The sequence below is a fragment of the Phasianus colchicus genome, chromosome 12 (assembly GCF_987193195.1).
Source record: "Phasianus colchicus chromosome 12, bPhaCol1.hap1.1, whole genome shotgun sequence".
In the NCBI taxonomy this organism is placed as follows: Eukaryota; Metazoa; Chordata; class Aves; order Galliformes; family Phasianidae; genus Phasianus; species Phasianus colchicus.
In genome coordinates, this window is record NC_143447.1 from 20,322,799 (window position 1) to 20,334,763 (window position 11,965).

At 58.9% G+C, this 11,965-nt stretch overlaps 1 protein-coding gene across 5 annotated transcripts in view; it reads left to right on the forward strand.

Annotated features, from left to right (window-relative positions):
* The window catches only part of FRMD5 (FERM domain containing 5), a 58,679-nt gene extending 47,136 nt beyond the window's left edge, over positions 1-11,543 (forward strand). For 4 of the 5 annotated variants that reach the window (XM_090149231.1, XM_090149229.1, XM_090149232.1 and 1 more), the window contains exons 2-14: positions 3,040-3,144; positions 3,438-3,480; positions 3,678-3,756; positions 4,315-4,412; positions 4,699-4,822; positions 4,907-4,994; positions 6,298-6,386; positions 6,498-6,561; positions 6,686-6,777; positions 7,471-7,545; positions 7,915-7,983; positions 8,073-8,179; positions 10,654-11,543. In XM_090149231.1, coding sequence (XP_090005357.1) covers positions 3,474-3,480; positions 3,678-3,756; positions 4,315-4,412; positions 4,699-4,822; positions 4,907-4,994; positions 6,298-6,386; positions 6,498-6,561; positions 6,686-6,777; positions 7,471-7,545; positions 7,915-7,983; positions 8,073-8,179; positions 10,654-11,228 — 1,467 coding nt within the window. In that variant the 5' untranslated portion in view covers positions 3,040-3,144; positions 3,438-3,473 and the 3' untranslated portion in view covers positions 11,229-11,543. The remainder of the gene's footprint in view (positions 1-3,039; positions 3,145-3,437; positions 3,481-3,677; positions 3,757-4,314; positions 4,413-4,698; positions 4,823-4,906; positions 4,995-6,297; positions 6,387-6,497; positions 6,562-6,685; positions 6,778-7,470; positions 7,546-7,914; positions 7,984-8,072; positions 8,180-10,653) is intronic. The other variant, XM_090149230.1, reaches the window with a different exon arrangement.
* Positions 11,544-11,965: the final 422 nt, after the last annotated feature.

Genomic DNA, 11,965 nt, shown 5'->3' on the forward strand with positions numbered 1-11,965 from the left:
ACAGTGAATTCACAGCAAGGCATGTGCTCTCATGATCGTGCTGCTCACTGGGGGGCCTGGAGCTGCTGTTGAGAAGTTGCTGTGCTGATGGCCATGTGCTTTAAAGGTGCTTGCAGCTTGTGGGGTGCTCTTGCCTGTTTCTGCCCACTTTCTCCCCATGCTGCAGTTCTGATGAAGTGCTGGCTTACTCTGCAGGCTGAGCTGCCTGGAGCCCTCCCAGAGTCTGCAGGCTGAACGCTGACTCCATCTGAGGGACAGTAAATCCCAGCCCCGCACAGCACAATGCTGAATGTTGAAAATGAAGCACTTAAAGCACATATTGCCATCAAATTGCCAGCGAAAATCCCCTTGTGCTGCAGCGGAGCTGTGGCTCTTTGATCTCTCCCAGCTCAGCTGCTGCTGCCAAAGAGATTTAAGCTCCAACTTCACTTTTTAGAACAGACTTTTCTTGACAGTTTCCTTTTAAAAAATAATCTCCCCCTAAGCTGATGGAGCAGGGACTGGCCAGCCCCACAGCGTGGCTCCGGAGCTGCAGGAAGGCTGTGCTATTTGTTCCCCAAATCCGGTGCTTAATCCCTGGAACGGGCGCTGCCATGGGCTGGAGGGTTGTGCAAGGAGCTGTGCACCCCTGGCACAAAGTGTGTCCGTGCTGGCTGGGCACGGGGCTGTGCTCACGACTGAGCTGTGTTGTCTTATGGCTGTGTGAGTCTCTGCCCCAGAGCACAGGGGTGAGCGGTTTCCTGGTGGCTGTGCCATACAGCTTTGTGAGATTTATGACATGAGGAAGTGTAACACACTTGGGATGTTGGAAGGAGTAATTAAATGAAATAAAGCAGAGGCATGCAGTGATGCATGGAGCAGGGTGCTGCACACAGCTCTGCCTGAAGGACGGGGGGAGCTCAGGTTGTGTGCCAGGAAAAGTTCCTTCCCCAGAAGGGAGGTGAGGCACCAGCACAGGCTGTGCAGAGGGTGGGGGTCACCATCCCTGAGCTGCGGGGATGTGGCTCTGTGTGATGCAGTTGGGGGCATGGAGAAATGAGCTGAGTTGGGCTTGGGGATCTTAGAGGTCTTCTCCAGCCTCAGTGGCTCTGTGATTCTGTAGTCAGGCTCCAGTGCTGGTGCTCAGCTGGGCAGCAGGAGGGGAAGGAGCCAGCGCGGCTTGTTGAAGATGAGCTGCTATTATTAACTCATTTCATTTTAGCTGTGTGTGACCCTAATTTTGGCAGAGGAGCTTAGAAAAATGAAGAAGGCAAGGTTACTTTAATCTTCTTAAAGTTTTGAGATTTCATGCTTGCTCCCTTTCGGTCCATGTCTTTCCGGAGCTCTGCTGTTCCTGTTACCCCCTGGGTGCTCTCCAGAGCAGTGCAGGCTCTCAGCCAGATCCGAGGGGCTCAGCCCTGCACTGGGAGCACCAGGCTGGGTTGGCACCCACAGGGCCCTGTGCCCACTGCCCTGGGGCTGTTCCTGCAGCACGAGCTGCTGTGTGCAGCTGTGGGGTGACAGCAGCCTCTGTGCCTGCTCCATTGATGGGCCGTGTGCCACAGAGCACTGCTGCTGGGGCCGGCAGCACCTGGCTCATCCTGCGTTCCACCCCTGGTGAATGGTGGATGGGCAACACTGGGATGTGAAACCCTCCCTGTGTGCTATGGTGAGCGGTGATCCCCTGTATTTTATGTGGGATGCAGGCAGGATGCTGTGCGTTGCAGCATCCCCTGCACACAGGGCTGCTGGCTGCCTTTGGGTGCGTCCCTGCACAGCCTGAGCATGCTTGGTTTGTTGTCTGAACTCCTCTGAATTGAAAAGGACTGAGAGTACGGCTTGGGAACCTGGAGCTGCCTGGCTCTGGTGGCAATCTCAGCATCCTGCAGCAGCCCTGCAGCACCTCAGGACTTTAAATGTATCAGAAGTTTAAGGCGGAAGCAACAAGCGCTCAGGTGTGGGCACTGCTGGCACTGAGCTGGCTGCTGCCGTGCTGCTGGGCCAGCACAAACCCTCCTTTGTAAGAACACACAGAGATCAAACCGGAATGCTTAAGCTGCTATTACGCAACAGACAGCTCTTTCAAGTTCTGATTTGCAAAGACGGCTCAGATAATTTCCTGAAAGACAGACTCATAATGATTAATTTAGAATATGTTTAACTCAAGTTAGAGAGATCAAAGAGGAAGCATTTCCCCCCTAATGCCGTTTGCATTCGCACGCTGTTGGCGGATGGAGGGCTGCTGCCTCGCGCTCCGTGCGGCTCTTTGTGTCAGTGCTGCAGGTCCTAGTGCCGATCTGGGCTATGGGTATGGAAAGGCAGAAGCGAGTCCTGCAAGGAAAGGGCCTTGGGGCGTGCAGGACGTGATGCTGGGGGCATCGCTGCTCTGCTGCTCCATCCTGCTCTGCGCAGTGCCACGCAGAGAGCAAAAACATAAAGCAAAATGCAGGCTAGGCACTGCGCTGTGCTGAGGCTCTGGAGGTGGGCAGCTGCTCTGATGTGGGGATGTGGCAGTGGGCATGGTGGGATGGGGGGCGGTTGCAGTGGGGATCTGAGAGGTCTTTTCCAGCCTTAGTGATTCTGCTCTCAGCCAGCAGTCACAGTGCTGCAGGCAGCGCGATGCTGAGTGCGGGGCTCTGCCTCTGCTCCTGGCTTTGACTGATGGGACTCTGGGACACCCAAAGTGCCCAGCCAACAGCACCGTGGTGTGGGGCACAGCGTGGGGCGGCAGCTGGGGGTCTGCTCTGTGAGCTAGAAGTTACAGTGTGTCATTGTAAATCAGACGGACGGATGCTGGAGCAGTTACATCCATGTAAGTGTGAGGGGGTTGTGCACAACACCGCACGGCTTTACGCTCCATCTGGGCTAATCCCCTGCTGATGGGTCAGCCATCGTTCTGGGGGCTGCATGGCCTCGGGGGTGCAGTGCTGGGGAGCAGAGGGTGTCCTCACGTGGCTCTGCTGCATCCCCAGCCTGACATGACAGGTTCAGTGCCTTCATCTCCCTGTATCTCAGCTCCCCCAACCCCGCTACGCTGCCAATGCCGTTCCTGTCTTGCAGAGAGATGCCAAGGGGCAGTACCTGTTCGACCTCCTGTGCCACCACCTGAACCTGCTGGAGAAGGACTACTTTGGCATCCGCTTCGTGGACCCCGACAAGCAGAGGGTGAGCGGATCAGAGCGGTGTGACAGAGGCCCCGTGCAGAGCACACTGCGGTATGGCTGCAGCCTGGTGCTGCATTGTGTGCAGTGTGTGGCACTGGGCTGCTCTGTGCTCCTCCTGCCCGCCCTGTGTGCCCACCCTGATCTGTGCAGTGTCCCCAGGGCTGCTCCCACCGCCCTCACTGTGGGCAGGGCTGGGCATGGGATTGGCCCTGTGTGGGCTTCTGGTTCCATCAGTGTTCCTGGTGGCAGACATTTGTTACAGAACTGCTCCAATCCCTTCCTTTCTCATTTCAGCATTGGCTGGAGTTCACGAAGTCAGTTGTGAAGCAGATGAGGGGTAAGCATCGCTCCTGGTACAAGCAAAACCCTGATCGGTGTCCTGCAGGGCGCTGCGTGGCACAGCTTGGTGTGCCCCATCCCTGCAGCGCGTGGGGACACGAGGGTCAGTGCCCGACCTGTGTGGACTTGGGGGGAGGGAGGGGCTGTGTCCCGTGGTTTGGTAGCAGGTTGGTGACGGTGCTGCCGTTCCCACAGCCCAGCCGCCCTTCACCATGTGCTTCCGTGTCAAGTTCTACCCCACGGACCCTGCGGCGCTGAAGGAGGAGATCACCAGGTGAGAGGGGTGTGGGGCCGTGGGTTTGGGTTTGTGTTCAACCTGTGGAAAGAGCTATTTTACCACCCAGCACAGCATACCATGCACAGTGCTGTGCCACTGCTGCTCCTGCAGCGCCCTCAGAGCAGAGCTGCATGCTGTGCACCCAGCTCCCTGTCCTGCCCAGCACCTCTCCCCAGTTGCACTCTGGTCCTTGTGGGGACTGCTGGCAAGATAGTTCCCTTCATGGTCTGCTTCACCACCTTGCATGTTTTATTATCTAAAGAACGCGTTATTGGGGATGATCCAGGGAAACAATGGGTGCAGAAATGATGACAGAAATGGACCCTGAATCCAGAATTTGGGTCACGCGGCTCAAAGGCGCCGGCAGCCAGAGGGCAGCGCTGTGAGCAGGGCAGCCTTGCTCAGCCTCAGCACTGCTGGTGGGGGATGTGGCCCCCGGCTGTGGGTCGGGGCCGGCAGTGCCTCAGGCTGTGCAGTGCACACGTGTGCAGCTGGGACAGCCCTGCTTGGGCCAAGCAAGCTGCACTTGGCCAACAGGCTCTCTGCTGTCTGCAGGTATTTAGTCTTCCTGCAGATCAAAAGAGACCTCTACCACGGCCGCCTCCTTTGCAAGACCTCGGACGCCGCGCTGCTGGCCGCCTATATCCTTCAAGGTAATGCTTCCTGACAAGATAAATCTGCTTTTCGCTCTGAGCCCCGATTACATTATTTCACTTACAACAGATCGCTGCACCTCGAATATGAATGTCACCCGTACTGCAGGGCTGTGATCGTACCGTGCAGGCTGCAGCCCTGCCACTGCCTGGGGGCGCTGGAGCTGTGGGGTGGGCAGCGTGGGGCTCTGGGGGGGGGGGGGGGGGGTAATGGTGTGGTTAATGCCTGAGCAGCGAGCCGGCCCTGCGCCCACAGTGGGGCTGCTCACCACCTCTGTCCCCCCAGCTGAGATCGGTGATTACGACCCCGGGAAGCACCCGGAGGGCTACAGCTCCAAGTTCCAGTTCTTCCCCAAGCACTCGGAGAAGCTGGAGAGGAAGATTGCGGAGATCCACAAATCAGAGCTGAGGTAAAGCTCAGTGCCATGCCGGGACCCGTGTGCACGCCGTGCCCTGCCTGCACGCAGCCCACCTCTCCCTCCTCCTTCCCGCAGTGGGCAGACGCCGGCCACTTCTGAGCTGAACTTCCTAAGGAAGGCGCAGACCCTGGAGACCTACGGCGTGGACCCCCACCCCTGCAAGGTGAGCGCTCCTGGCGGCTGCCGCTGCTCTGTGCTCTGTGCTGACTGCTGCAGAGGAGCTCCCAGTGCTGCCTGTGGGGCTGCGGTGCTGGGAGTGCTGCTGTGTGAGGCAGCAGCTGGGTGCCACAGGATCACTGAGGTTGGAAAGACCTCTGAGATCCCCCATTCCATCCACAGCCCCGCCACCTCCATACTCATAACCAGGGCAATCCCCTCCCTGCCTGCACTCCTGTCCTGAAGGACCTCTGTGCTGGAAGTAGCTTTTATTGACTCTCAGTGACCCCACGCCCCCAGTGCTCCCCCAGAGCCCCACCACACACAGAGGGATGCGGGGAGCAGAGCAGGAGGTGCTGGGCTGTGTCAGTTCCCACTCACAGCCAGCACACAGAGAGAGCTGCCCAGCACCCAGCGCAGAGCTGGGCTGAGCAGCACAGGGCTGGGTGCTGGCACTGGGCAGGGCCATGGGTGAGCATTGGTGCTGGTGCTGCTGATAGCTGGTGCTGGGGGAGCAGCTCCTGCAGTGCTGTGCACTGATAGCACTTATTCTGGGCAGTGCGTGCCCCATGATACCCAGCAGTGGGGTAGGGGCTCCCTAGGTGAGGCAGGACCAGGTACTGCTGCCCTTGGCACTCCTCATGCCTGTGGCTCAGCTCTGTGCTTTGCTTTGTGCAGGGCAGGATTTGGGCTCTTTGGTTTCACCTGTTTGCCCCTGGCAGATTGAAATGAATTGTGATCCAGTCTTGATGTGAACCTGGCTCATTCTCTGCTCGCAACCCAAGAGTCTCTTTCTGTTGCTTACCGTGCACCACACACCCCGTGCTGCTCCCACACTGTATGCATGGATGTGCTGCAGCTCCCCATCCCACAGCCTGCAATGCTGTCTGAGCCCAGCACAGCTGTGCACTTTGCAGGAGCTCCAAGGCAGTTAATGAGTGCTTCCCCAGAGCCCGGTTGTTGTGATTAAGTGACTGCAGTGCCCAGCTCTGTCCATGACACTAATTATGGGTTGTAAATGGCCACGGCGCTGCCTGGCCGCTCCAACACTGAATGGAATTTTGCCATCATGCAGTTTAATTATTAGCAAAAGGGTTGGTCAGGCACGTAACCATCTTCCCTGCTTATTGCTCACTTGTGAACTGGTGGGATCGATGAGAGCGATACTGCACGTTGTGCTTCGTGCTGGGAGCAGCACGTGGGGCTGCGGGGCTGCTGCAGGATCCCGGCTGCAGCCCATTGCTCTGTGCCTGCCCTGGGTGCTGCTGGGCGCTCTGACACTTTGCTGAGGAGCTGCTGTTCTCTTGCAGGACGTGTCAGGCAACGCAGCGTTCCTGGCCTTCACTCCCTTTGGGTTCGTCGTCCTGCAGGGAAACAAGAGAGTGCACTTCATCAAGTGGTGAGCAGCCCCACAGCTGGTGCTGGCTGTGCCCACAGCCGAGTGCGATGGGGAGGGGACAAGTGCCAGTGGGCTTGGGCAGCCTCTAATGGCACATCCCTGTCCCTGCAGGAATGAGGTGACCAAAATGAAGTTCGAGGGGAAGACATTCTACCTGTATGTGAGTCAGAAGGAGGTGAGTGTGTTTCCATTCGGGGCTGCCCCGTCCCCCTGCCCGGCTGTGGCCATGTCTCCATGCTGCCACCATCCCACAGCTTCGGGCACCACTGCTGTGACCAACACGCTTCTTTCTGCTGTAGGAAAAGAAAATTGTCCTCACTTACTTCGCCCCAACACCAGAAGCCTGCAAGCACCTCTGGAAGTGTGGCATAGAGAACCAGGCCTTCTACAAGTGAGTGCAGGGACGCGCTCTGCTCTGCGCTCCCCATGGGTCACTCCTGGGCTCACCACAATGTGGGGCAGTGCAGCACTGTGTTCCCCCGCCCCACAGCTCCAGGGCTGCCCCCAACCCAGCAAACCCCCAATTTTGCAATTAGAATTAATTGGGCGGAGATAGATAGAGCCTTAATGATGGGCAGCACCCGGGAGGGGTTATGGGGTGGGGGGACAGCAGGCAGTGCCAGCACTCGGTGTGAGGCTGTGCTGGGTGCTCAGAGCCTTCCTTGGCAATGCCCGCCTTTGTGCTTCTTAATGAGTTTTATTCTAATCAGCGAGATGTGAGATAAAGTGTGTAATGTATTCTCTTTGGGAATTCCTCAATCAGCGGCTGCCATCAGCAGGTTTCACTCCTCATTATATGAACATAAAATGGAATTGCAATATTGCTTTACAAATCTTTTTATGATTAATAATGTCAGCGCTGGGTCCTGCTCCCCATGTGTGGGGTGAGGGCTGCTGGCTGCTCCTGCCCTGGGCAGGGGGCGGTGCTGGAGGTGGGGAGATGAGGCTCTGCTGTGGGGTGGGGGGTTTGCTATGGGGTGGGGAGCTGCCAGGGCTCACACACATTACCCAGCCCTGGGACGTGTGCTGGGAGTTTCCTTACTCCCATGAGTGTATGCGGCACTCACAGCCTATTGCCCTGCAGGTTGGAGAAGTCGAGCCAGGTGCGGACGGTGTCCAGCAGCAACCTGTTCTTCAAGGGGAGCCGCTTCCGATACAGGTAGATAAGGGGCAGATAGCAGCCATAACAGCCACTGCCAGCTGTTCTGGTGCAGGATGGCCGAGTCAGCTGCCATTCCTCCCTCCTGCCCCAGAGATACAGTGATCATAGGGACGGGGGGAGGGGGAAATCAGGGGGCTCTTCATGGTTTGGTTTGGGTTTTTTTTTTGAGGCCAAGGGATAAAACAAATCATTGCAGTTCCTAAATTCTGCTCCCTGGAGAAGGCGCCGTATGTCTCTGCTGGGTGTGGGCCATCCTCAGCCACGGGGTGATGCCACCGCTGTGGGCAGCGCAGCATGCAGGGATGGGACCCCAGGCACTGAGGGCTGCTGTCCCCGTGCTCACACTGCTCTTCTTCCCACCCACAGCGGCCGCGTTGCAAAAGAGGTGATGGAATCCAGTGCCAAGATCAAGCGGGAGCCGCCAGAGATCCACCGGTAAGGGCACCACACAGCCTGGCACTGCGGGGCATTTGGGGCATCGCACAGCCCCAGCGGGCGGCCCCTCACTGCTGCTCTCTCCTCAGGGCTGGGCTGGTGCCAAGCAGGAGCTGCCCCTCCATCACCCACGGCCCCCGGCTGAGCAGCGTGCCGCGCACCCGCAGGAGGGCTGTGCACATCTCCATCATGGAAGGTACGCACGTGGGGCAGGCATGCTTAGCCGTGCACCTGGATGTACAGGAAGGAGATCTGCTGCCTCTGTTCAGGGAGTGGGTAGCAAAGGGCCCAAGCTTTGTGGCTGCAGCTGTGGCTCAGGGCAATGGGGTTTTGGGCCTGACGCAGACAGGACCTGAACTTTAATACTGTCATTGCGATGCCTCACTAGGAATGAGCATACAGAACAGGGCTGAGCAGTGCAGTGCCTCCTGGGTCCCCTGCTCTGTGACTTCCCATGAATCCCACCTACAGCCACAGGTTTGAGCTGCTTTGGGCACTCAGCACAGCTGCACATGTGCTCACATTCGGTGTCCCTTTGTTTCCCTGCATTTGGGGTCACTGAGGTCCTACTGGAACCTTGCGCTGCCGGGAGCCCTGCAGTGCCATCCATGTGCAGCCCCCACAGCACAGCCCAGGACCCCACCATGCTCACACCAGGAGGGCATTTAAGGGACCTCCTGAGGACCCCCCTATTTATGTGGGAGCTCAGGGCTGGGTGGGGGCTGTGCTTTGGGGCCTGCTAAGAGCCAGGGCCCCATCCCCCCCTTCCCTGGGTGCTGCTGCAGATGGTGTGGGGCTGCATGCCACGCCATCCATCACCGTGCCGGCACCGTGCCCACGGCCGCTTCGTGTCACCGTCACCTCGCTGGTAGCTGTGACACTGCAGAAGCCCAAAATAGCCCCAAACAGCAGTGGGGCCACCAGCGTGCCACTGTTGGTGGGTCTCCGTCCCTGTGCCGCCGTCCCCACGCCATGGGGAAGTGCCTGGTGAAGATCACCACCCGGGTCAGCGTGCAGCTGCGCTTCATCAACCACTGCTGCCGCGCGGTGCGGGTGCGGGTGCTGGCGCTGGGGCCGCGGCTGCTGGCACGTGCTCTGGGGGCTCTGCCCCTGCTGCCCGCTCCCCCCGGCCCCAGCGCCAGCCCCCACGCTCCGGGTGGGCATGCAGCAGGTGAGGCCGGGTGGTGGGGGGGGTCCTGTGACAGCAGCCCCGGGGGGGGGTGTGGGGGATGTGGGGTTGGGGTGCAGGGAGCTCTGGGTGCCCCCCGCCAGTGGGATGTTATCACCGTTGACCCCTTGGTTTGGGGCTGGACCCCACGTTCCCCACATTTCTCAGCTCATGGAGTTGGGGGCGGTGGCATGGGTTGGCCTGGGGGCGGCTGTCACTGCCCTCCCTCTTGGGCACAGTGGGAAATGGTTGTCAGTGCCCTGAGGCTGTGTGAAGCAGCTGTCAGGGTGTGAATGTGGCTGGCCGTGCCTGCACTGCCCTGCTAAGCCCCACGCTATGCCCTGTGCTATGCCCACAGCCCCGTGCTAAGCCCCGCGCCATGCCCCCCACCATGCCCGCAGCCCCGTGCTAAGCTTCCTGCTAAGCCCCACGCTATGCCCCTTGCTATGTCCCATGCTGTGCCCTGTGCTATGCTGCATGCTGTGCCCTGCTGTGCCCGCGGCTCCACAGGCATCCAGCAGCATTGCGAGCAGGAGGCGGCAGAGCACAGGGGAATGCGCTGGGGCAGCACCCATGGCACAATGCCAGGGCCCTGAGCCCCCCGGGGAAATGCCCCCCAGAGCTCCAACTGGCTGCTGTCACCTGCCTCGTTCTGCACTTTTACAGGGCTTTTTTGGGAGGTGGGAATTTCTGTCGGTTTTTTTTCTGATAGGGGGAAGAAGGGCCCCTCTTGCCCTGCCTGCAGGGTTCAGCTCCTAAAGGGCAGCTCTGGCTCAGCTGTAACCTGAGCAGGCTGGGCACACAGCCGTGCACGCAGCTATTTCTGCTGCTGCTGGAAAGCAGTGCTGGGTCACACACATACAGGTGCTGAGCTGTCGCAGCCCTGTGCTGCACACAGCTGTGCACGCAGGGGGCTGTGAGGGCCCCTCCTGCCCAACCAGTGTGTGATTCTATCATGATTTATGGCGGGGTGGAACAGAAAATAATGGTATGGGATAGAATAGAAAGGAGTTGGATGGAACAGAATGGAGCTGAAGGGAAAGGAATGGAATAGGATAGAATGGAATGGCATGGCATGGCACCCAAGGGAATGGGATAGGATAGGATGGAATGGCATGGAATGGAATGGAATAGAATTGAGTGAAACAGAATGGGATAGAATGAAATGGGATAGTATGGAATGAAATAGAATGAAGTTGGATGGAATGGAGATGAATGGAATGGAACGGAATAGCATGGCATGCAAGAGAATGGGATAAGATAGAATGGAATGGCATGGAATAGAATGGAATGGAAAAGTATGGAATGAAATAGGATGGGATGGAATGGAATGGAAGGAGATAGAATGGAATAGCAGGGCATGAAATGAAAGCGAATGGAAAGGAATAGAACAGAATGGAACCCCATACGCTGCAATAGCAGAACAAACCAAGGGCACAGCGTGGGCGGTTTGGGTCTGGGGCAGCTCAGTGCCCCACGTGCTGACCTCCCCCGTCCCCCAGGCCTGGAGTCGCTCCGTGACAGCGCCCACTCCACGCCGGTGCGCTCCGCATCCCACGGCGACGCCTTCGTGCCCCACGGCCGTGGCGGCCGCGCCGAGAGCAGTGAACGCGTGGCCATCATCGCCGACGAGAGCTACAGCCCCGCTGACAGCGTGCTGCCCACGCCGGTGGCCGAGCACAGCCTGGAGCTGCTGCTGCTGTCCCGGCAGCTGAACGGAGCCCCGTGCAGCATTGAGGAGGAGAAGGAGTCGGAGGCCGGCACGCCCGGCACGGAGCCCGAGGAGCCGCGCGAGCTGCGCGCGTTGTGCCCGGGTGCCAGCAGCGGGCCGCGGGCAGAACAGGTGAATAAGTTTGTTTTAAGTGTCCTCCGTTTGCTCCTCGTGACAGTGGGACTCCTCTTTGTCTTGCTCCTCCTCCTCATCGTCCTTACCGAGTCCGACCTTGACACTGCCTTTTTCCGCGATATCCGCCAGACCCCCGAGTTCGAGCAGTTCCATTACCAATACTTTTGTCCCCTCAGGCGATGGTTTGCCTGCAAGCTCCGCGCTGTGGTGGCTCTGCTCACTGACACCTGAGGCCCCGCGGCCCCAGCTCCGTTCGTTCCGCAGGAGAAGAGCGGAAGCGCTGCAGGGGTCCCCGCCCCTGCGGGGTGCGGTGGGAGAACCGAATAAAGAGAGGAATTTATTTTGCTATTAACGCTCATCCTTGCGCCAGCATCCTCCTGGGGGCTGCATTGCACAGGATGGTCCCCGTGTCACCGCGCCGCAGGAACCCTCCGTGCCGCCCCTTGGGCACCCCGGCAGTGCCACGGCCCCGCGCTCAGCTCCTTTTGTACAAAAGAAGACTGTTTCGAGGTCTATTTTAACAACGAGAAGCTATTTTGTTATTGATCCCGAGTCTTTTTTTTACTTTCCGCCCGGGGCGAAGCTGTGGAGGGGCTCCAGGGGGCGGCGGATGCTTTGCCACCCATCTGCCCCGCTCCTGGTTTGGGATACGGAGAGGAGCGGTGATTTTAGGACTTTCCCGAAGACAAAAGGACAGTGCTGCTGGAGAAGAGGTGAGGCTGGAAAGCCACCGGACAGCCATCGCTCTCCATCCCTCCTTAAGCAAAAACACGCCGCTAGCTCACGGCACGCGTGGAGCCGGGCAGTGGGGACAGCCCTTCCCCAGGAGCAATAATGCCAGTGCGGGTGCGCTGGGGCTGCCGCTGGACACAGGGCGAGTGGCCGAGCAGCTCTACTTCATCTCAGGGAGAGATCTCACAGCGCTGGGGCCATCGCTGCCGTGCTCAGCAGAGCTACGCCGGGCACAG